This window comes from Balaenoptera physalus (assembly GCF_965194825.1).
Source record: "Balaenoptera physalus genome assembly, chromosome: 13".
Classification (NCBI taxonomy): Eukaryota; Metazoa; Chordata; class Mammalia; order Artiodactyla; family Balaenopteridae; genus Balaenoptera; species Balaenoptera physalus.
The window spans coordinates 40,166,351-40,192,314 of record NC_138892.1 but is presented as its reverse complement, the minus strand read 5'-3'; the positions used below and the strand labels follow the sequence as shown (position 1 = coordinate 40,192,314).

General features: G+C 36.8%; 2 protein-coding genes across 9 annotated transcripts in view; one reads left to right on the top strand and one right to left on the bottom strand.

The window, feature by feature from the left end:
• Window positions 1-25,964, bottom strand: part of LOC309640418 (uncharacterized protein) — a 340,945-nt gene that overhangs the window by 8,011 nt on the left and 306,970 nt on the right. For all 7 annotated transcript variants that reach the window (XR_014252194.1, XR_014252195.1, XR_014252196.1 and 4 more), the window contains one exon: window positions 23,893-24,010. Coding sequence is in view for 4 of the 7 variants with exons in the window: in XM_082419178.1 (XP_082275304.1) it covers window positions 23,893-24,010 (118 nt within the window). In the remaining 3 variants the exon portion in view is untranslated. The remainder of the gene's footprint in view (window positions 1-23,892; window positions 24,011-25,964) is intronic.
• SYT1 (synaptotagmin 1) overlaps window positions 1-25,964 on the top strand; it is a 427,179-nt gene that overhangs the window by 100,056 nt on the left and 301,159 nt on the right. The window lies entirely within an intron of this gene.

The window sequence follows — 25,964 nt, the reverse complement described above, 5'->3', positions numbered from 1 at the left end:
ACAGATTTTACCTTTAAAAGGTATTTACACATATAATGCATGTCCAACCTGAAAATATACTATTTTGTGATATTTGAGTTTCCTACAGTCTCTCAGAAGGCACAAATGGTACATAGAAATATTTGCAACTTTTTGTGTACTGTAGCTGACTGTTATAAACTTACTGTACTCAGCAAATTCCAAACTATCTACTGGACACTGCAGAGAAACAAGACTTTTGCCATGACACCAAGGAGCATATTATTACTATAATATGCTTTATTCATATAAATAAGGGCCTTAAGAGATTTCACCAGGATGAGAACTACAGGATGGGGTGGATATTTCAGGAAAAGAGAATGATTAATTAATTCATTCAACCAATATATATTGAGAACCTGCTGTATGCCAGGCACTGGGATTTCAGCAGTGAACACAGTGTTCCAAGTTCTTGTCCTCAAATAGCTTAAATTCTGGGGTGGGAGGGAGGGGGAAGGGGGGGAGGGCCAAGAGGTGTCATCAGAAAAAATACAGCATGCCCTGTTAAGTTTGAATTTCAGGTAAACGACGAATACATTTGTAGTATAAGTATGTTCAATACAATATTTGGTACACTTGAATAATTATACAATGAATAAGTTTTCAGTATAAGTAATGACAAGTAATAATCTTTTAGTATGTCTGATACAATATTTAGGACACACATACCAAAAATGTTTTGTTGTTCATCTGAAATTCAAATTTAACTGGGTGCCTTGTATTTTTATTTGCTAAATCTGACAATCCTAAGGTAGGGAGAAAGAAAATAAACATACAAAAATTAGTATGCCATAGATGATAAATACTAGGAAAAAAAATAAAGTAATGTTAGGAGAATTGGGGATGCTGCAAGAATACGGGGTCGCCATTACATTTATCAGAGAGAAGGTCCCTCCAAGAAGGAGATATTTGAGCAGAGACCTGAAGGAAGTGAGGGTGTGATCTACACCACTACCTGGGTGAAGAGCTCTCCTGGCTAAGGAGACAGTAAGTAAAAATCCCTGAGGCTGGAATACTGTAGGCTTCCCAGGGAACCAAGAGTCCTGTATGTTGGAACAGAGGGAGCAATGGGAAGGGAAAAATTTTTATTGCCCTTTCAGAATTTATTATGAGTCAGAACGAATTCTTTGGCATTACTCAAAATACGACATTGAGTTGTATGTCTGTCCATCTCTGTCTCTTTGTTCCTCTCTTTATCTCTGCCTCTCTGCAAATGCATGTGTGTGTGTGTGTCTATATGTAAGACATATATATAGAGAGAGAGGGAGAGGCTCAACACAAAGTAATGTCTGCTACAGGGAAAAATAATGAGCAACTTAATTAATCTGGGCCTTATTTACACTTGTGTTGTCAATTTTGATCATTTGCTTATTTAACTAAAATGTTCAGCTTTCATTACAGTCATTAGCTTCCATCTATAAATAATATTGTATTCATATTCTGTAAGTATGTTAGAGTTCCACACATTTTGCAGCAGAGACCAAGATGCAGGGAGTATTGTTATTTAATGAAACCTCTCATCAAACCCTGTGGATTTACTAGCAGTTGGTTAACCTTCAAAATAACACCACATATTGGGATTCTAATGCCCAAATTTGTTCATCTCATTCTTGGTTTTGAAAATTGGCCTCCACTTGACATTGTCACACTGCAAACTGACCCTTCTCTCCCAGCAGCCGTTCTTTCCACATGGAGGTGGTCTCTGTGGCCCCAAAAGGTGGATTCAGCAGTGCCCCCCATTTTAAACATCAGGGATTTAGATAGCTCTCAATCCAAGGGACACTTGTACAACATTTGTGTTCCTGTTCTGCCCCATTCTTGTGTCTTAATCTCTGACTTGGTAGCTTCCCGATATTCCAGCCCCTAGAGGCCTGGAACATGACCTTTCTCTTGTTATTAACGCTTCTAAAATACACTTGTTTTCTGATCTCTGGCCCAGTTCTTGAGATCATTTTGCCTACTGATACAATTTTCTGAATAAAATGTCAGAGTATTAATCATCCTTCACCCCTGAGAGTTTTGCTCACTCAGGAGCCAAGACATCCCAAATCAACTTCTCAGACTCCCTTTCTTGACTTTTCACTTGGAATTTTGTACTGCTATTGTCATGATACCTGACATAAGTCATGGTTTGCTTGATAGACTGACTTCCTCTGAGCCAGCATGGGGATCTGTTCTTAGTGTGCAAACTCAATTCAGAATGTGATTCCAGAGGAAACTTACACAAGCCTCTTAGATAGCCTCATCCACCAAAGGGCAGACAGCAGAAGCAAGAAGAACTACAATCCTGCAGCCTATAGAACAAAAACCACATTCACAGAAAGATAGACAAGATGAAAAGGCAGAGGGCTATGTACCAGATGAAGGAACAAGATAAAACCCCAGAAAAACAACTAAATGAAATGGAGATAGGCAACCTTCCAGAAAAAGAATTCAGAATAACGATTGATAGTGAGGATGATCCAGGACCTCAGAAAGAGAATAGAGGCAAAGATCGAGAAGATGCAAGAAATGTTTAACAAAGACCTAGAAGAATTAAAGAACAAATAAACAGAGATGAACAATACAATAATTGAAATGAAAACTACACTACAAGAAATCAATAGCAGAATAACTGAGGGAGAAGAACGGATAAGTGACCTGGAACACAGAATGGTGGAATTCACTGCTACAGAACAGAGTAAAGAAAAAAGAATGAAAAGAAATGAAGACAGCCTAAGAGACCTCTGGGACAACATTAAACGCAACAACATTCGTATTATAGGGGTCCCAGAAGGAGAACAGAGAGAGAAAGGACCCGAGAAAATATTTGAAGAGATTATAGTCGAAAACTTCCCTAACGTGGGAAAGGAAATAGCCACCCAAGTCCAGGAAGCGCAGTGAGTCCCATACAGGATAAACCCAAGGAGAAACACGCTAAGACACATGGTAATCAAATTGGTAAAAAATAAAGACAAAAATTATTGAAAGCAGCAAGGGAAAAACGACAAATAACATACAAGGGAACTCCCATAAGGTTAACAGCTGACTTCTCAGCAGAAACTCTACAAGCCAGAAGGGAGTGGCATGATATACTTAAAGTGATGAAAGGGAAGAACCTACAACCAAGATTACTCTACCCGGCAAGGATCTCATTCAGATTTGATGGAGAAATCAAAAGCTTTACAGACAAGCAAAAGCTAAGAGAATTCAGGACCACCAAACCAGCTCTACAACAAATGCTAAAGGAACTTTTCTAAGTGGGAAACACAAGAGAAGAAAAGGACCTACAAAAACAAACCCAAAACAATTAAGAAAATGGTCATAGGAACATACATATCAATAATTACCTTAAAGGTGAATGGATTAAATGCTCCAACCAAAAGACACAGGCTTGCTGAATGGATACAAAAACAAGACCCATATATATCCTGTCTACAAGAGACCCACTTCAGACCTAGGGACACATTCAGACTGAAAGTGAGGGAATGGAAAAAGATATTCCATGCAAATAGAAATCAAAAGAAAGCTGAAGTAGCAATACTCATATCAGATAAAATAGACTTCAAAATAAAGAATGTTACAAGAGACAAGGAAGGACACTACATAATGATCCAGGGATCAATCCAACAAGAAGATATAACAATTATAAATATATATGCACCCAACATAGGAGCACCTCAATATATAAGGCAACTGCTAACAGCTATAAAAGAGGAAATCTGCATTAACACAATAATAGTGGGGGACTTTAACATCTCACTTACACCAATGGACAGATTATCCAAAGTGAAAATAAATAAGGAAACAGAAGGTTTAAATGACACAATAGACCAGATAGATTTAATTGATATTTATAGGACATTCCATCCAAAAACAGCAGATTACACTTTCTCCTCAAGTGCTCACGGAACATTCTCCAGGATAGATCACATCTTGGATCACAAATCAAGCCTCAGTAAATTTAAGAAAATTTAAATCATATCAAGCATCTTTTCTGACCACAACGCTATGAGATTAGAAATGAATTACAGGGAAAAAAGTGTAAAAAACACAAACACATGCAGGCTAAACAATACGTTACTAAATAACCAAGAGATCACTGAAGAAATCAAAGAGGAAATCAAAAAAATATGTAGAGACAAATGACAATGAAAACACGACGATCCAAAACCTATGGGATGCAGCAAAAGTAGTTCTAAGAGGGAAGTTTATAGCTATACAAGCCTACCTCAAGAAACAAGAAAAATCTCAAACAATCTAACCTTACACCTAAAGGAACTAGAGAAAGAAGAACAAACAAAACACAATGTTAGCAAAAGAAAAGAAATCATAAAGATCAGAGCAGAAATAAATGAAGTAGAAACAAAGATCAATAAAACTAAAAGCTGGTTCTTTGAGAAGATAAACAAAATTGATACACCATTAGCCAGACTCATCAAGAAAAAGAGGGAGAGGGCTCAAATCAATAAAATTAGAAATGAAAAAGGAGAAGTTGCAACAGACACTGCAGAAATACAAAGCATCCTGGGACTACTACAAGCAACTCTATGCCAATAAAATGGACAACCTGGAAGAAATGGACAAATTCTTAGAGAGGTAAAACCTTCCAAGACTGAACCAGGAAGAAATAGAAAATATGAACAGACCAATCACAAGTAATGAAATTGAAACTGTGATTAAAAATCTTCCAACAAACAAAAGTCCAGGACCAGATGGCTTCACAGGTGAATTCTATCAAACATTTAGAGAAGAGCTAACACCCATCCTTCTCAAACTCTTCCAAAAAATTGCAGAGGAGGGAACACTCCCAAACTCATTCTATGAGGCCACCATCACCCTGATACCAACACCAGACAAAGATACTACAAAAAAAGAAAATTACACACCAGTATCACTGATGAATATAGATGCAAAAATCCTCAACAAAATACTAGCAAACAGAATCCAACAGCACATTAAAAGGATCATACACCATGATCAAGTGGGATATATCCCAGGGATGCAAGGATTCTTCGATGTACACAAATCAATCAATGTGATACACCATATTAACAAATTGAAGAATAAAAACCATATGATCATCTCAATAGATGCAGAAAAAGCTTTTGACAAAATTCAACACCCATTTATTATAAAAACTCTCCAGAAAGTGGGCATAGAGGGAACCTACCTCAACATAATAAAGGCCATATATGACAAACCCACAGCAAACATTCTCAATGGTGAAAAACTGGAATCATTTCCTCTAAGATCAGGAACAAGACAAGGATGCCCACTCTCACCACTATTATTCAACATAGTTTTGGAAGTCCTAGCCATGGCAATCAGGGAAGAAAAAGAAATAAAAAGAATATAAATTGGAAAAGAAGAAGTAAAACTGTCAGTGTTTGCAGATGACATGATACTATACATAGAGAATCCTAAAAATGTCACCAGAAAACTACTAGAGCTAATCAATGAATTTGGTAAAGTTGCAGGATACAAAATTAATGCACAGAAATCTCTTGCATTCCCATACACTAATGATGAAAAATCTGAAAGAGAAATTAAGGAAACACTCCCATTTTCCACTGCCACAAAAAGAATAAAACACCTAGGAATAAACCTACCTAGGGAGACAAAAGACCTGTATGCAGAAAACTGTAAGTCACTGATGAAAGAAATTAAAGATGATACCAACAGATGGAGAGATATACCATGTTCTTGGATTGGAAGAATCAATATTGTGAAAATGACTGTACTACCCAAAGCAATCTACAGATTCAAAGCAATCCCTATCAAATTACCAATGGCATTTTTTACGGAACTAGAACAAATAATCTTAAAATTTGTATGGAGACACAAAAGACCCCGAATAGCCAAAGCAGTCTTGAGGGAAAAAAACGGAGCTGGAGGAATCAGACTCCCTGACTTCAGACTATACTACAAAGTTACAGTAATCAAGACAATATGGTACTGGCACAATAACAGAAACATAGATCAATGGAATAGGATACAAAGCCCAGAGATAAACCCACGCCCCTATGGCCAACTAATCTATGACAAAGGAAGCAAGGATATGCAATGGAGAAAAAACAGCCTCTTCAATAAGTGGTGCTGGGAAAACTGGACAGCTACATGTAAAAGAATGAAATTAGAACACTTCCTAACACCATACACAAAATAAACTCAAAAGGATTCGAGACCTAAATGTAAGACCGGACACTATAAAACTCTTAGAGGAAAAGATAGGAAGAACACTCTTTGACATAAATCACAGCAAGATCTTTTTTGATCCACCTCCTAGAGTAATGGAAATAAAAACTAAAATAAACAAATGGGACCTAATGAAACTTCAAAGCTTTGGCGCAGCAAAGGAAACCATAAACAAGACAAAAAGACAACCCTCAGAATGGGAGAAAATATTTGCAAACGAAACAACAGACAAAGGATTAATCTCCAAAATATATAAACAGCTCATACAGCTCAATATTAAAGAAACAAACAACCCAATCCAAAAATGCGCAGAAGACCTAAATAGGCATTTCTCCAAAGAAGATATACAGATGGCCAAGAGGTACATGAAAAGCTGCTCAACATCACTAATTATTAGAGAAATGTAAATCAAAACTACAATGAGGTATCACCTCACACCAGTTAGAATGGGCATCATCAGAAAATCTACAAACAACAAATGCTGGAGAGGGTGTGGAGAAAAGGGAACCCTCTTGCACTGTTGGTGGGAATGTAAATTGATACAGCCACTATGGAGAACAGTATAGAGGTTCCTTAAACAACTAAAAATAGAATTACCATATGATCCAGCAATCCCACTACTGGGCATACACCCAGAGAAAACCATAATTCAAAAAGACACATGCACCCCAATGTTCATTGCAGCATTATTTACAATAGCCAGGTCATGGAAGCAACCTAAATGCCCATGACAGACGAATGGATAAAGAAGTAGTGGTACATATATACAATGGAATATTACTCAGCCATAAAAAGGAACGAAATTGAGTCATTTGTTGAGTCGTGGATGGATCTAGAGACTGTCATACAGAGTGAAGTAAGTCAGAAAGAGAAAAACAAATATCGTATATTAACACATGTATGTGGAACCTAGAAAAATGGTACCGATGAACCAGTTTGCAGGGCGGAAGTTGAGACACAGATGCGGAGAACAAACGTATGGACACCAAGGGTGGAAAACCATGGTGGGGTGGGGATGGTGGTGTGCTGAATTGGGTGATTGGGATTGACATGTATACACTGATGTGTATAAAATTGATGACTAATAAGAACCTGCTGTATAAAAAAAAAAAATGAAATTCAAAAATTAAAAAAAAAACTAATACTAAACTTTCTTTGGGTTATTTGTATGGAAATATGTTAATATAAATGTTTCAGACATTACATGAAATTTCTAAAAATCTTATATATTCTGGTATAATGTTATAAGTCATAATTCTAGTTATTATATCTCAGAAATAACTAAAAAAACAAAAAACAAAACAAAACAATGTGATTCCAGAGGCTGCTATCCCTGTCTGCCCTCATTGGATGTGGCAGGGCCAGGACACTGGGGCATAAGCTAAGCCCGCCCCCCCTTGTGCCCAGTAATAGAACTGGCTGGATACTGCTCCTTGTTTCTTGCTTCCCAAAGTAAGAATAACACCAACATTACTACATACTTTACTCTGAACCTCAAATCAAAAATGTTATAAATATCTCACATCTCAAGGATCACGAATTAGAGGCACCATATACATATTGTTCTGTACTTTCAGAACCAGGCATTAGAAGAGCCCTGTATTTGCAGAAGCTAGAACTTTAAAACATTTCTAATCATACTCTTGCAGAAAAGATAACATGACTTCCTCCCTCTCAATTCATGCCATCTTTTGCTTCCTGGCCAAAATCATTGAGGCTTATTGAATTTCATAATGAATTTCTCTTTTTGGTCTATGGACCCACTCTCCACCTTTGTTACATCTTTTTTGAGTTTTTCCCCTTACACCTACTAGAACATTTCCTCTTTGTGCTAGTCCAAGCAGGCTTTTCTGTCTGCCTCAGGCCAACATTCAGCTCTTTCTTCCCAGCAAGTGTCTGTCTCTGAAGTCTGATGCAGAGCTTAGCCAGAGAACCTTTCCGCATGTAAGTAAACAGAGCCATGTTTAACTAGGTCTCAAGATGAAACACATAACTGTCCTTTTTGCTGTGGGGAAGTGCTTCTGAAGCTTTAATATTTATGCTCTAGATCTAAAATACCTACTATTAGTTCTGTGAACCTAATCCCCAAGTCTTAGTTTCCTCATTTATAAGATACTGGCTATGTGATCTCCAAGGTCACCTCCACCTCTGCGGTCTGTAATGCAATTATTCATCACATTCGGCAGAGCCTCTCCTCTTTATAAAACTCAAGTCTATGGAATCAGAGAGAACAAAAATGATCCCAGGCATGATTTTGCTGTCAGGATTTCTACCTTCATAGTCATATACTCCTTTTTAGAAAACCATAAGAAGGGGTAACTATGCAAATTAGAAATAAATATATATCTGACAATTCTAAATCACAAATTATATCAGCTTTAAGAACAGAGAGATTACTAAAATTTCCTAAGAAGAAGTACTGTGACATCTTATATATTGTTACCTTTTTATTTTCTGTCAATTCTTTACTGCTTTATTTGGAGTCGAGTTACATACACAGTTTTAGATTTTTCAAAGTTAAGCAGATCAGATGAAACATAATCGTGATTCCTATTCCTCTGTTTTTGCTTTCCATAGTGGATGCTTTAAGTGTGAAACATTCAGTGTGTCTATTTACAAGACTATTAAGTGTGAGGAATATTTGTATCATAAAACTTACACTCCAGGATTAGCTATACATTAATAATGTTTTAAAAACTTATTTGAAAGTGAACACTTAGCCAGTCACATTGTCTGGGAGGTCCCAAATAATTGGAATGGCTTTTTTAAAAAAAACGTTAATTGGAATTTCTTAATTTTCTGAATAAATGTGCATAGTTCACCAGTGGATTTGTCTTCTCCATTCTCTCACTTGCTGAATCTACCCTATCAATCAATTCCTGAGTCATTCTTGATGCAGTGCAAATGTTTAATAGTTAGCCTCAACCCAGCAGTGCATAGGGTCTGGAATGCCTTACTAATATGCTCAGCAAGTTTTAGCCCTGCTTTTGTTGCCCAGCTCTAGCCACTGCATTGACTTACCATAGAGTTTCTGCTTCAAGTTCCCAATAGACCTGAGCTCCTGTAGAAAAAGCCTTGACCTCACTGGCTCTTGTCAGCCCCACCTCTAGAGAACAAGAAACTGCTTATTCCCACAACATTGCCATGTTCCTTCCAGGAATGGGTTCCTCAACCCAAAGTCACAGCACTGCCATCCAGCTATTTTGACCTTGAACTCGTTCTTCCACAACTGGCCCACACATAACTATTGGATGCCACACGCACAGTAACCACACAGAGATTTGCCATTTTACGCAGGACAGCCCCATGGATAGGTCTGCTTTCCAGTTTCAGTGTTTTGTCCATATCTGTTTCCATTGCCTCTTGTTGGTGAAATGGCACTCTGACCCATTCTGACATTCCCAAATAGGAAGGGAAAGTACGTAATTGTTTGAACCATTCATGAATAACTTGGACATTCAATGGGAAAGTAATCAAGACTGTTTATGAGTAGTCCTCTTTTAAAATAAAATGGTATTAAGCAAGGGATTGAGGTGGTCGACCATGCTGTATTTGCAAAGATAAATAAGATTTAGATAAAGACATAAACTTTGACAAGAGCATTATGTACTTTTTGCTTTTCAATCTGTTTTTGCTTTTCCTACATGTTGTTAGCTGAAGGGGACTTTTAAAAAGCTAGTTGAAAATAATGACACATCAAAATAAGCATTGGGCCATTCAACATTATCACTTTAATCTTTCTGGCCCTTTTAGAAATAATATGCTCATTTTAAAAATTACATGTTTTCTTCTGGTAATTGTTTGCATGTAAATTTAAAATCATTAAAAAGTTCTATCACATTTTTTTTTCTGCTTCATTTTCTGACATATTTCTGTACAAATGGGTATATTAGTAGGAATAGGACAAAATTTTTTAAAACTAAAATTGAGCGTTGTATTCCTGGTTTTTAAAACTGTTGAATCCAATGAAAGAAATGTTTTCTAAGATTTCTATAAGCTATTCATAGAACCATCAAATTAAGGTGGCCCTTTTTTTTTTTTTTTAACTCACTGACCACTGTCCAGTTCTAACATAATGACCATCATTTGATGGGCAGAGCAACACTGGGGAAAAGCATGTTGACTGCAGAATCAGCAGAGCTGGCAGCTAATTCTGGCTTCTCCACCTACCTCCGCTCTGCTCCTGTATCTTACCCCCCTTAGCCCACCAATTCTCTCATCTCTAAATAGTCAGAATGTCAGTATCTTTTTCTTATTTGAGGGTCATTGTGAGAACAAAAATCGACAATATATATAAAGCACTTAGTTCACTGCCTGACACATAGTAGGAGCTTAATAAAAAATTATTAAAAACTAACATTAATTATATATATCTGGAGTAACTGAGGCAGATGTTATAATGCAATGCTCGAATCTGTTCTAATTATACCCATGCCTTTATTAAAAGCCTTTCATGCTTTCCATTATCTTATCTAATACTAATCAATTGTCTTTTACAGGTAGAACCCATGACTACTTTTTAAGGGACAAAATATTCTGTAAGATTCTATTTTATGCCAGAATCACTTTTTTTCAGAATTATATATATTATTATATATAAAAGCCATTATAAAATATAATTATATATTGCATAATTATGTAAATTATATAATATAAATATATGATGTAATTATATTATATATGAAAGCCATATGTATATATACACATACATATATATATATACATATACATATATACACATACCTCTACAGGGAAAGAGAGGGGAGTTATTTCCTGGTTTAGATTTTCACAAAGGTCTTATATGTATTGGCTTGCCCCGGAGGCTAATGGATACTTAAACCACATGATACAACTTCACAGAGGGTCAACTGTACTCAAAACAATGTGATAAGTAAACTCAGCTATGTGAAGGGGTAGAATTAAAAAGTCACATGAATTAGGGACTTCCCTGGTGGTCCAGTGGTTAAGACTTCGCCTTCCAAGGCAGGGGGTGCAGGTTCGAGCCCTGGTTGGGGAGCTAAGATCCCACATGCCTTGTGGCCAAAAATCCAAAACATGAAACAGAAGCAATATTGTAACAAATTCAATAAAGACTTTAAAAATGGTCCATATCAAAAAGAAAAAAAAATGCAGAGATATTAAAAAAAAAAATCACATGAATTAAAAGACTGCACAAGATCCACCTAAAAATTCTTTTCTGACAGGGGACTGATTTAGGCTACACCTCAGAATCCCCAGCACATTTAACACTTCTGATTTAGGGTATTTTTGGAATACCCTACAAAGTTTGGAGAAAAAAAGAAAGAATAGAAAATAGTTAACATAAAACCACAGTGAAAATAAATAAGACTAATATAGAAACTACTGTCATAAGCTGTAAAGAACATGAGAAGGATATTCCAACTGATTTTAACCTCTCCCTACAGCAGATTAATAGAGTGATAATTCTTATTTTGATATCTAATCCATATTAAAGACAGTGATTTAAATGGCGCCTGTGGTGTATGGAGTATAAGATATATCAAAGGCCCTGAGTCCAGGCTATAAAAACCTTAGAACTTTATGATTGGCATGTATTTGTGGGATTATTTTTTTAGAATGTGGAATAGGAAATTTTATCTAGCTAAATTTAAATTCCCACTAATACAGATTTTCATCTCCTTTAAATTGAGATCTGGATGTTATTTGAGTTAACTACCTAGATATTTTATATATAGATATATCAAATAAAATTAATGTATCAGAGTATGATAGTAGAAATGACATTTTCAGATATTTGAATTTGTTTGTTTTTAATTATAGCAGTGTTCTCTATCAGCTACAGAAACTGTGGAATATGTATGTATGTTATAAACATAAACATAAATAACCTTATTCTTTTGAAAGACCACAGTAATTTCAAAGAACTATTTGCTGTTGATATGCACTAAAATGAAACACACTAAAGTGATAAAACAGACTTCAGATCTTAAGGTTATAGTGACTGCTCTTAACATTGAACAGATCCAGAGACATGAAAAATGGGCTGTCTGTACTCTTTGCCGACTCAATGAGAATATCTTATAAACAAGATCAGTACTTGTGGTTAGCTGATTGGTATGGATGAAGAGAACCTTAAATTCACAGTACAATATTTTCTATTCCTCATATGTGAGTCATCGTTGCAAAAGTAAAACCTTCACTTCCTCAAAAATAAATCTCCTGCTGTTTCAATGAGATCGAGCATTTCAATAATACTCATTTTAAATTTAATATTATATTATTGGGTCCTACAGAAAAACAGACAGAGGGTTTAGTATGTAGACATTTACCCATTTATATAACATCATTATATTTGGGCCAAAAAAGGGAGAATTCAGCAAATTAGTTATTTCTTTTTACATTGTACCGAACATCTTGAGACATCTGGATGTTTGACCATCACTAAACTTAATATGATTAAGCAAGCACTATGTTTTTTATCTAAATGACTTGGCACCTAAGAGAAACAGATTTAATGATTATTTATTAACCTTCAATTCCAAGGAAAATTAGATAATTTTCTACTGTGAAACATAAAGAGAAGCCATTCACTACAATAAAACCTGTTGCCTAAATCTGTATCTGAAAGAAAACATAATTGATGCCAGTAGATGTACGTGTATTGATCTTTAAGACAAATCACAAAAAAGATGGTGAATTAAATATATGTAAGTTTCATAGGCTAAATTTCACAAGCAAAAACTTGATGAGAAAGATTTACTGGCTCCCACATCGGTGAGCAGCAAGGACAGCAGGCAACACTTAAACTCTGTTAAAGCCTTTGGGATCTTAACACAGCCACTCAGCCCTTCTGCTTGGGTACCACAGCTCCAGAGAGGCAACCTAGCAGCCATAAGGATGCTGTTAGACTAATCGAATCGGTCTCTTCCACTGTCAATACTTCGTCAAAATAGTCTAAGGTGACAGATGGGTCAGGGAATTTAGGAGTCTTGCCAATGGGCATGAGATTAGAAAGTGTCAGGTTGTAGCTTTATGATAAGAGCAGACTGAAGGGAAAGTGAATGCAACTAAATGGTGATTCGGAATCATGCTGCCAAGCTGCTTAGATAGATAGTAAAGCTCTATATCTGGGCAGTGAGGAATCTGAGTGTGGTAGGAATGGAACTGACAAAGTTTGAGACTGAAAAGATTAAAAAATAAGAGAGATTGGAAGAGCTATATATCATGTCAAAAGCAATCATTGTATGCATATATATGTATATGTGTTTGTGCAAACCTGTACACGTAACCTATGTGTACCTATCGCGTAACCTATCGCATCCTCCTCCTCGACTCCCTCATTCCAACTCCCCTTCCAGGGAAGACCATATAGCTACAAACATTTTAAAGCCTGTGTATAAAATCTACAAAAAAAGAAAAAAGTATATTACTACATTTCTACCTATATGCTGCAATATGGACATTGCTATGCTTCACAAATTCACTTGTTGTCCAAGTTACATAGGAGGCCTACTCTCCTGTATCTGGTAACCGGTCCTGATTTCTCTCTTTATTCCACAGTTTCTTCTCCCTATCAAATTATAAATTGCCTTCTGCAATTTGTTTCTCTGATGTAGAATATTCTCTGTCAATTCAGGTACTTCTGCCGGCTTCCCTTGGGAGCTTCTAAGATGACAAATGACTGCTTTATCATTTAATTCATCTCACTATAAAGGAGTGTTTGTCATTATAAGCTTTATTTTCTCACACTATAGCTGGCTGATTGTGTGACCGTAAAACCTTAGTTTTGTTGTATCTCAATTGTCTCTACAGAATAGAAATAGTGTATACATTGTCATTAAAATGTCTCTTACTGAAACTGTTGTGGCCAAGATGAACAGTGTAGTAAGCTGGGCCTCAAATATATTGGAATGCTGGTGGGGATTCAACATAGATTTGGTGGGGAGGGCAGATTCTGACCCTTCTGTAGACACTACCTAAGAGTGGAAGTCACATGGCCTTTTATCCAGACATGTATACTTTTTGGTTTATCAATATTCACAAAGGCTTATAAACCCATCTTCAGCTCAGTGGTCCGCAAGAAGTAGCCTCAGTTAGCATCAGAGAATAGCAACCTCCCAGATATTGTAAGGAAATTTAATCTCTCATTTCTCAATGTAACATAAATTTTTGTATACCTGCTCTATCCCAGCAGTACCATAGTGTAACTATGAACAGACATGGTTCCTTTCCTCAGGGAACTGACAGAACAGAGCAGAAGTCAGACAATAAAAGAGGAGAAAATAACATATACATAAATATGCACCTTATAAAAAAACCATTTCTGCCATGATAAGAGAATCACTGCTAGGGAATTCTGAGAAGACAAGTAAAATATATTGCACATATAAACACACACCTTAAAATAAGATCAATGAAAGAAACAAATTGGTCAATGATAGAGAATAACTACTGGGTTATTATGGGAAGATGATAGCTTGAATATATCCCTGCTACCCTTGCTGCTACTGTATCTGACCCAAGCAGCTACCTAGGCTTCCTGTGCTGCCGGAGTCTTGAAAGAAAGAGCACTTGGGGGAATTTTTGCTTCATGAACCAAGGAAGAGGCAGGGACCAGTGGGGAAAGGCCTGAAGGGAGGTCCCAGTGAATGTGGTAGATTCTGGCGAAAGTCTGGCCTGCGGGGTGGATGAGCAAAGGCTGCCTGCAAGAGTGGTCCTTGCTGGGTCTACCAGTCTCCCCAGGCCTTGAGCAGCTTCCGGGTGAAAGAAGGATTTTTTTAATCATGAAACAAAAAAAGCAAAAACCATGAAAGAAATGATTATTCAACATGACTGTACTAGGATAAAAACTTATATAAAAAGAAACTTTAAAAAGTAAAAGGATAAGCCAGATGAAGAAAGTATACTTTTTTTTAAATCAAATAGCCTAGAAGAAAAATGGCCTAAAGCATTTTATTCAGAGAAAATTAGAATGCCAATAGAAATATCAAAAGATATTAAAGCTCACTAGTAACTTCTGAACTACTAATTAATAGCTACTGACCCAAATTAATCTTACACCAACGTGGTAATAAAGATGTAGAAAGGTAAGACGCACAGATGTTATTGGTTGAAGTAGAAATTAGTACCACTACAGAGGAGAGCACCTTCAAAACACCTGGTAAACTTGAACATGCTCACAAGCCCTGATTCACTAGTTTTCCTACTAGATGAATGAATTCCCTAGTGAAACTCTGGCACATTTTTATAAGGACTTACATGCAAAGATGCTTAGATCTGCTCCCTTTGGGGGAGTGAAACATAGCAACAACCTGATTATTCTTCACTACATAAATGGATAAACTTTGTTCACATGGTAGGATAGTGAACCAAAATGAAAACAAATGAATTTACATATATTGACCTGAATAAATTGCAATAAACAGGGTGATTTTGAAACACCAGGTTGAATTTTTAAAATGTATTAAATGATTTGAACTTGTCAAAATGTATTCAATGTAAAAAATATATTTATTAAAAAAGTTATATAAAAACTTTAAATGTAGAAAATAACATGATATATATTGTTCATAGAGAGATCCATATTTTATAAAATATAAAACCTGGACCTAGAGACTGTCATACAGAGTAAAGTAAGTCGGAAAGAGAAAAACAAATATCATATATTAATGCATATATGTGGAACCTGAAAAAATTGTTATAGATGATGTTATTTACAAAGCAGAAATAGACAAATGTATGGGTACCAAGGAGGAAAGGATGGGTGGGATGAACTGAGAGATTGGGATTGACATATATACACTACTGATACTATGTATAAAATAGACAACTAATGAGAACCTACTGTGTAGCACAGGGAACTCTACTCAATGCTCTGTGGTGACCTAAATGGGAAGGAAATCCAAAAAAGAGGGGATATATGTATACATATAGCTGATTCACTTTGCTGTACAGTAGAAACTAACACAGCATTGTAAAGCAACTATACTCCAATAAAAATTTTTTAAAATTATGCATACATCTACCAATGTCAGGAAAGTGATTACAGCTGAGAAGGAAGGGAGGGGAAAGGAATGGGACAGTCATTAGCTACATGTGTAACATTTGATTCTGAATGAGAAAGCACCTTGATAGAGATGTCAGCATGTCAGTATCTGTGCACGGAAGTGGACGTCCTTCATAATATTATTTTTATTTGATGAAATCACGATTATAGTGGGAGATTCACAGACACACCTCTTAATAAGAACAAAAACCACAGTTTCTCAAGGAATAAGGTAGAGTTGAAAGGTCAAATGTCATAGAGGTGAAGAGGACAGGGGCTTGGTGGTGTGCTTTGGGATCAGGTGTGTAAGAATCCAGATGCCACCACTTACCAGACCTGAATCTTTCAGATAGTTATTTAACCTCTTGAAGAATCGAAGTTTTCCTCTGTAAAGTGAAGATAATAATGGAATCTACTTCCATGGTATTATTGTGAAGCAAAATATACTAATGTAGCATATATAAAAAAGTTGGCACTGTGGCCAGAATAAATGGTCCATAAACGCTGACATAGTCCATTCATTCATCAAGATATTATTAAAATTCCCAGTCTAAACACATAATGTCATGAAGATATTATGAGGGCAAATGGAATGATATGGTAATTTAATAACAAGCATTAATTGAATATCCACTAGGCTCCAACACTTTCCATAATTTACCTGTAATCCTCCAAATAACCAGGCAACAGCAACTCTTATCCTGTGTAAGGAAACCCAGGTCCTAAGAGGCTCAGTGCTTTGGCTAAATCTCCAAGCTCATGAGAGTTGTGAGGTCCAGATTAAAGCCAACATCTGACTCCTAAACTCGTTTGTTTACAGTGATATTCAAACTGGGCTTCCATTGGCTATGGCAGCTTTAAAATGTTTGAGAACCATAATTCTACACTATGTTACTTTTCTGCATACTAGTAGATACTTCCTAAGGTTCAAAGAAAGGCCAATATATACTTTGGTGTCAATATAATATTTCAATTATCATATACAATATAATGCAGGTAAAGTTTAAGAACAAAACTGCTTAACCTTAAGCATGATTTTTTTACTGTTTTACATTGTATATTATAGAATTTGGTATAGATGAATTAGTTGACAATAGGTTACTGACTTAATATGAAATAAATATATACATACATACACACACACACACGAAAATAATGCAAAAATGAACCTTATGTTTGAAAACCTTACACCAATCTCTTCTCATTTTTAAATAAGTTTATATGAGGTGAAAATGCAGCTAACCATGTCCCATGTCCCAGCGCAGGAGACTTCTTCAGATGCTCCCTGTAGAGGCTACTGAAGTGTTATAACCTCTTTCCATCAGTGGTGTGAACCCCTCTGAGGGCTCATGGTGGCATGGAAAGATCTGACCTAAGTCAGGGGAGCTGGGTCCCAGTTACACAACTACCATTCACCAGGAGGAGGTCTATAACACACCAGGGAACTCTGAGCTTCACCTTTTCCAGGCTTCAGCTTTTCTTTCAATATAATGGAAGCATTGGTCAAAAGCATGGAAGTAGTTTTCAAATGTACTTTAAGTCCTAGACCCCTTTGTTTACTTAAAATTTTAAGCCAAAGTCAAATATGTCAATTTGAGCCTGGAAAGTGGACATTGAGAACTCTCCCCAGATCCTTGGACACATCTCCAGGAACACTTTGGAACAATCCAGAGATAAGTCAGAAAAAATTAGTGGACAAGATGAATTCTAAGATTAAATTAACTAAGGAGAAAATTGTGGGCCCCAAAGTATGACCAACGTGGTTTGAATCTCAGATCCTCCACTTACTAGTTGTCTTACATTGAGCGAATTAACTAACTGGTATAAAACTAGTTCCCTGTAACCTACCTTATAGTGTTATTGTGAATATTGAATAAGATAATGCATGTGAAGCACTTAGAAAAGTGCCTTGGTACCTTAAAAAGAGATCAATAAAGTAACCTACTCATCAATTTACCACCACCAACATCATCATCATTATTGTTATGAAATTAATCAAATGTATGAAAAAAAAACCTAGCAGTTGCCTGGCACAAGATGTGTGTGTATTACACCGCCATCATTTTTCCTACTTTTATGCCAAGATATCTACCCTATATTGGGCTCTAAAAGCTGTTAGATTATATTAAAAGGTAATGATGAATGAGACAGCAACCTCAAAACACACTGATGAAAGTTATTTTCTGCAGATTAGAATTAATATTGAGCTAATGGTATTTTTGTGAGAAACTTTCCTCCATCTCCAGTAGTTTAGTATCTGCTTCTCTGGATATTTTAGTGGTTGAGACATTCCTGGCTACACAGGAATGTGAAATGTTCATTAAAAGAAGAGTCCTAGTCACTGCCTTGTAAAGATGATTCTGACAGCCTAGTTCTTTATGAACTATTTGTGTGTTGGCTTGTCCAGACTTTGGATGAGTTGGCCACTGAAGCAGAAAAATCACCACCAGGCTTGTCATATATCATTGATGCAATGTGCCTTTCTATGTGCCTGGCTGAGCAGCTTCCAATGACATTTGACATGGGGTTTTCTCCCAAGGCCATGGCATGCTGTGTGCAGCAAATCTGAGCTAAAAAACTAGTGTATGGCTGGGTATTCTTGGTAGGCCTCCAGGCATTTCACGTTCATTTATAAAATGCCTTCTTTCTACTTCAAATTAATCTTATGTTCTTTCCAATCACCATTGTAATACTCTTTTGACTTTATATTCTGACAAGCATGAAATAGCCTGATAGAATTGAACTGCAGTATAAAAAACCAGAGTTACTACAGTCAGAAATAAAAGTCAAAAACCAACTCTGCAAATTTACCTTCACAGCTGTGTTAGTGCACAGTTCAGGCCGTTTCTAGTTTTAGGACTCTACATTACCTCTACATTATGTCTTTGTGTTGAATTAAGTTGTAGGTATTATGTTTACAGAGCAGTTAACCTGTCTCCAAAATTCGTAACGCTCCTGGATGTTCTCTGACTATCATTGCAAATGGAACTTCAGTGTTGGTTTATGGAAAAGCTACTAAAACAACAGAAGGACAGTTATCACAAGTCTCTTTATGAAAAGCATTAGCTTGTGGTAATTAATCTGAATAGGACATTTATTTTAGTTCATCTAAGCAAATCAATCTAAATTTTTTTTCGTCCTGGATATATCGTTTAATGCCCATTTAGGTTCAAATATTATATTTCTTTAAATTGTTAGTCCTAATGAATGCTGTTGGGTGAGCCATTCATTTAATAAGCACGTATTTGGCACCTCCTATGCCCGGCTTTTGGAATTCAGAGGCAAATGGCACAAAGTTTCTGTCCTCAGAGGGTTCCTGGTCTGATAAAGGAGGAAGAAAAGTAAACAAGAAATGTGTACGGTGCATCAAAGTCCAGTGGTAGTAATGTGTACCAGGCAAAGGGGCGACAGAAGAGAATGGGAGTTCAAGGAAGGCTTCCTGGAGAAAGTAATCTCTGAGCCGGACAAAAAGGGGTAGGGACTTCCCTGGCGGTCCAGTGGTTAAGACTCCGTGCTTCCACTGCAGGGGGCACGGGTTTGATCCCTGGTCAGGGAACTAAGATCCCGCCAAAAAAAAAAAAAAAAAAAAAAAAAAGGGTAAAATGATGACAGGCAGTGATGGGAAGTTTGTTAACCAAAAGGATCCAAGTAAAATGGAATTGAATTAGGGAAACTGAACAATTTGTATGGGGCTTTATGTTTAAATAACACTTTTATGTATTCGCCCACTCATTTCTTCCCTTGAGGTATGCAAACCAATATCTATCTTATTTTATAAGTTAGAAAACTGGCTCTCAGAGTTCCCACTCAGTGACTGTTACCTGAATGAGATAAATCAACAAATATTTACCAAGTGCATAGTACCTCTCTGTGCCTCAATTCTTTATCTGTAATATTAGCATAATAATACCTCTCTCTTAAGATTATTATGAGGAATAAATAATATATGCTAGTAACATAGAACACTGCTGGGCTCAAAATCAGTGTTATATAAGCCAGTTATTATTACTAGTAGCAGTAGTAGTAGAATGCCAGATACTGTTTTAAATGCTAATTGTGAGCAAAACAAAAGCTAATTTTCATGGAGTTTACAGTGTAGCTAGAGCAGACAAACAGATGGAGATGGTAAAAGGAAATGAAGTTGAAAGATTTGCTGGAGAAGGGAAAGGCACAGATTGCATAGGAATTTATAAGCATGCTAAAAATTTAGAATTTTAAGCAAAAAAAAGATCTAACTTATGCTTTGAATGAATTACACACTGAATAGATTGAAGAAGGGCAAGGATGGAGAGAGTAGACCTGGTAGAAGATTATTCAGAAAATGGTGGCTTTGGGCCAGTATTGGGGGGGGGGGGGGCTGAGTGATGAAGGGGTGCAGAGAGAAGTGGTCAAAATCTGGATATATTTTGAGGGTTACCAGGCAGAATTCACTGAAGGATTGGATACATGGTGTTCAAGAAAAGTAGATTCCAGAATTTTGGCCTAAGCAGGTAGATCAAAGCTGGCATCTCTTGAAATGGAGAAAGATTTATGAGTAAGACAACTGGCAGCAAAACTCGAGATTTTAATTTTAAACAAGTTAACACTAAATAAATTGATGAATATATGGTATTGCAAAAGACCAAGGGATTGACTTGGGTTAGGAAAGATGGATAGAAATAAAATGAAGAAAGATACTATGATGGCTTGAAGATCCAAAGTGAGAGGTGGGAATAAGACTCAGAAAAGAGAAAGACTGTTAGGTTCTGAATCAGGGAAGAATCGGGTAATGAGGATTAAAACTGGAAAGAAGTGATCAGTGCGTGGACTGCTAGGGTGAACAATTTAAGCTACATTTACTAGTTGATTGGCAACAGTTAAAATTTTCAAAACAATTTGAGCTAAGGATCTTCATGTTTATCATATTATATTGAGCTGTTTATGTGGTTTGCTCTCCCACTAGATTATAAATTACCTGGTACCCTATTCACCTTTGTGTCATCACTGCCCAGCACAGTGCCTGGCACATAGTGGGTACTCAGTAATTGTGGAAGTAAATTGAAAAGAAATGGTTTGTGCCCATGTAGAAACTCTAATTGAGATTGTAGGTTTCCTGGGTCTGCTGTTGTATAAATTCAAACCACTCATGCTTGCAGAGCATTTGGGGTTGCTGAGAAAGTTCCAGATATCTGCTTAGCACCACAAAGAAGGGGAACCCTCACTTCCACATCTACAAACAACTCTTAGCATCCTGCTACTTCCTTATTTTGCCTCATACCAGAGTCAAGAGCAACATTTCAATGTGTCTCTTACATTTAATTTACTAAACTCCAGGTCAAATTGAACCCTGGTCTACTTGAAGAAAAATACAGAGGTAGTTTCTCCTTCCTTGTGCACGTTCATCTGTCTTTACTCTAATTCACTCAAAACTCAGAGAAAAACGCATCTGCATCAAAACATTTGTATGGCATTGATTGTTCCCCATGCGATTATGCCAACAACAACAGTGTGAAAACATGGGGGTGAAAATCATCTCTGTAGCTTCTCTTTTGTGGGTTTACACCCTAGTGAGGTAGGACAGATAGCCTAAGATGTGTCTCTACTTTTCTCTGAGATTTGTCTTTTCAGTAAGAGTGTATTTATTATACCTCCTGCTTGCTTTTAGCGAGTGATAGATTTCTTAAAGATAGAACATATTCTTTTTCACTTGAAAAAAATTTTATTTTTGTTGTAGTAAAACTATTTCATTAAAAAAGTTTTTAAAGATGTGAGACTAGATGTGATTTTAAGCTGGCACAAACTGTTCAAATTTTGATAACAATAAATCAGATTAGAGGTGTAGGATACCATTCTGTTTTCCGCTAGCCCCACTTACAGCCAAGTGCCCATCATTCCAACCTATCTTCCTCCATCTTTGTTCTTCTTCCTTCTTCCCTCTCCCCTACTATTCTGATCTCACATAAGACGTCTCACACTTTCCTATCTTATCTGTCAACCCAGTGATCCCTCATAATTGAATATTTGAGACCACTGGAGAAGCCTAAGCAGTATTGGAGCTCATGAAAGTTATATTTGCTAGGTGTATGGTATGGTATACCTGCTCGCAAGGATCTTCTAAACTCCTGAGAGACAAGACATATAAACAAACTTTACTAAGTGTGATTCATGCTTCAATAGATATCATCCAGAGGAGAGGGTTTTGACTTTTTCTGGGTCAGTCAAGGAATATTTCACTGCAAAGGTGATATTTAGCTGAATCTTAAGGGATGAGTAAGAGTTTGCCAATGAAGGAAGGCATTTTAGGTTTAAAAAAAAAAAAAGCAATATGATAAAGGGAATAGAGGAAGGCAATGATATGATCCATTTGGAGAAAAGAAGTTAGATGGGACGGGAAGGAAGAGTAGTGAAAGGTGAGGGACCAGATGCTGGCTGGGCAGATGTTAAAAGATTGTGAGCAGAGGCATGCCATCATCACATCGAAACAGTATGGAAGATGAATTAACATAGGTACTAAGTTCACATAAAAGTCTATGGCCATAGTCACTGTGAGGTGGGACAGAGTCAAGGGAATTAAGAGACTGGACGGAATCAAGAGATTTACAGGAATCAGAATCCACATCAATTCATGACAAAGTGCAGGAGGGCAGGATGAGGGAGAAAGCAGAAGTAAAAGTTTTAATTCCCAGGTGCCATTAACCAAAATAGAGAATAAAAGATATTGGCTCGGGTTGAATCAGCATGAGGAAGATAATATAGCTGATTCTGGAACTGCTGAGTGTAAGGATCCTGTGAGCTAACCTGAGTTATATATTTGGGAGTCTTTAATAGGCAGAAAGGTTGAAGTCATAGGTGTGGATGTAGTGACTCAAGGTAGAACGCATAGCATAAAAAGGGACATGGGATGAAACAAAAACATTTGACACTGTCCCAAGAGCACAGATTTGTTCCTTTGCCACTGTAGTCAAATTTCAAGAGCCCCTGAATGGGCCTGGTTCCTCTAAATTAGTCTAAGGGATGTCAGCCATACTTCTGAGAGATCTCAAATATATATTCCCTGGTTTACAAAATTCAAGTAAGATATTCTCATCCTTTAATGATGCATGAGACTGCCAGACAGTCCATTAGCCAGAGGTCGCTAATATCATCTAGCCACAAGGTTTAAACCTCTGAGGTCTTAGAAAGCAGTTTTCCAAGAGGCTGCAGAAATGTAGTTCTCCTTTTCTTATGAATACCCACAGGAGCTGGTATCACTATAAGATACTATGCAATCTAAGTCCCTCTGGAAAATCAAAATGCTCATAAAATAATGCTAAGATCTTGTCAAATAAGGCCTTACCCAGCCATATTCAAGGAGGAAAGCATTCCTTCTGACTTCTGAAAAATGGCCTATTTGCCTTCTCCAAAAAATAATGTCAAAACATATCACAACTATTACTCTATATTTAATAATGATGGAAATTTTAACTTTCAAGGATCCTACTTAGAAATCAAAAAGCAGGACTTTCAAAGTTACATTGCTTGTTTCTGTGTGCATGTGTGTGTTTTGATTTTTTTTTAACATCTTTATCGGAGTATAATTGCTTTACAATGGTGTGTTAGTTTCTGCTGTATAATAAAGTGAATCAGCTATACATATACATAAAAAACAAAAAAGGTGGGGAAAGGAGAAATTCCTCCCTCTTTCTTCTTACCCAGTTGCTTGAGCTGGGGCATCTATCTTCTGCCCTGGGCTTCCATGGTTCTCAGGCCTTGGGACTCCAACTGATTTACACCACCAGTTTTCCTGGGTCTCCAGCTTGCAGATGGCAGCTTGTGGATTTAAAAAAAAAAAAAAAGTTACATTGCTAGTTACTAAGTAGAGAATGCCCTTGCTTTCCTCACCTCCTTCAGGGTGAAACCAGGAGGTTAGTCACTTTAGTGTGTGTGTGTGTGTGTGTGTGTGTGTGTGTGTGTGCCGTGCATATGCACACCTGAAATCCGATAGATAGTCCATGATCTTTTAAAATTTGTTTTGCTTTCCCCAAAAGTTTGTTTGGTTTTGTTTTTACTTAATCACTCTGGGCTTACGTTTCATCTTAGCTACCATTTAATAAGTTTCTTGGATATTCCAAACCATAGGAGTTTTACATTCTTTATTTCACCTCCTCTTCTGTTACTTATATGAATGAGATGTTAGCATGGAGTTTTATACATAAATCTGAATCTACAAAAGGCTAACCAACTTGTCCAAGGTCACACATCCACAAAGACATAGAGCCAGTGTCTGAAACTAAGTCTTTCTGACACAAAAGCCCCCGCTTCAAGACACAAGGGATGAACTTGCCCAAAGAAAGAGACTACGTGAGGATACAGCCAGAAGGCACCATCTGCAAACCAGGGAGACAGGCCTCAGGAGAAGCCAAACCTGCAGATACCTTGATCTTAGACTTCTAGACTTCAGAACGATTTCCCAGGAGCTCTGTGACCCTGTGACTGTGATTACTGGATTACAGCCCAGGGATAGGCAAAGCTGACCTTCAGCAACATTACTGATCTCTCTTATTAGTAGTAATAATTATAAGGAGATTATCTCAGAATTTCTATGTGAACAATCATATTGTTTAAAAATAATGACTTTTTGAGAAGCAAGAAGAACTACAGTCCTGTAGCCTGTGGAACAAAAACCACATTCACAGAAAGATAAACAAGATGAAAAGGCAGAGGGCTATATACCACATGAAGGAATAAGATAAAACCCCAGAAAAACAACTAAATGAAGTGGAGATAGGCAACCTTCCGGAAAAAGAATTCAGAATAATGGTAGTGAAGATGATCCAGGACCTTGGAAAAAGAATGCAGTCAAAGATCGAGAAGATGCAAGAAATGTTTACCAAGACCTAGAAGAATTAAAGAACAAACAAACAGAGATGAACAATACAATAACTAAAATGAAGACTACACTACAAAGAATCAATAGCAGAATAACTGAGGGAGAAGAACAGATAAGTGACCTGGAAGACAGAATGGTGGAATTCACTGCTGTGGAACAGACTAAAGAAAGAAGAATGAAAAGAAATGAAGACAGCCTAAGAGACCTCTGGGACAACATTAAACGCAACAATGTTCACATTATAGGGGTCACAGAAGGAGAAGAGAGAGAGAAAGGACCTGAGAAAACATTTGAAGAGATTAAAGTTGTAAACTTCCCTAACATGGGAAAGGAAATCGCCACCCAAGTCCAGGAAGCGCAGCGAGTCCCATACAGGATAAACCCAAGGAGAAACATGCCGAGACACATAGTAATCAAATTGGCAAAAAATAAAGACAAAGAAAAATTATTGAAAGCAGCAAGGGAAAAACGACAAATAACATGCAAGGGAACTCCCATAAGGTTAACAGCTGACTTCTCAGCAGAAACTCTACGAGCCAGAAGGGAGTGGCATGATATACTTAAAGTGATGAAAAGGAAGAACCTACAACCAAGAGATTACTCTACCCAGCAAGGATCTCATTCAGATTGGATGGAGAAAGAAAAAGCTTTACAGACAAGCAAAAGCTAAGAGAATTCAGCACAACCAAACCAGCTCTACAACAAATGCTAAAGGAACTTCTCTAAGTGGAAACACAAGAGAAGAAAAGGACCTACAAAAACAAACCCAAAACAATTAAGAAAATGGTCATAGGAACATACATATCGATAATTACCTTAAACGTGAATGGATTAAATGCTCCAACCAAAAGACACAGGCTTGCTGAATGGATACAAAAACAAGATCCTTATATA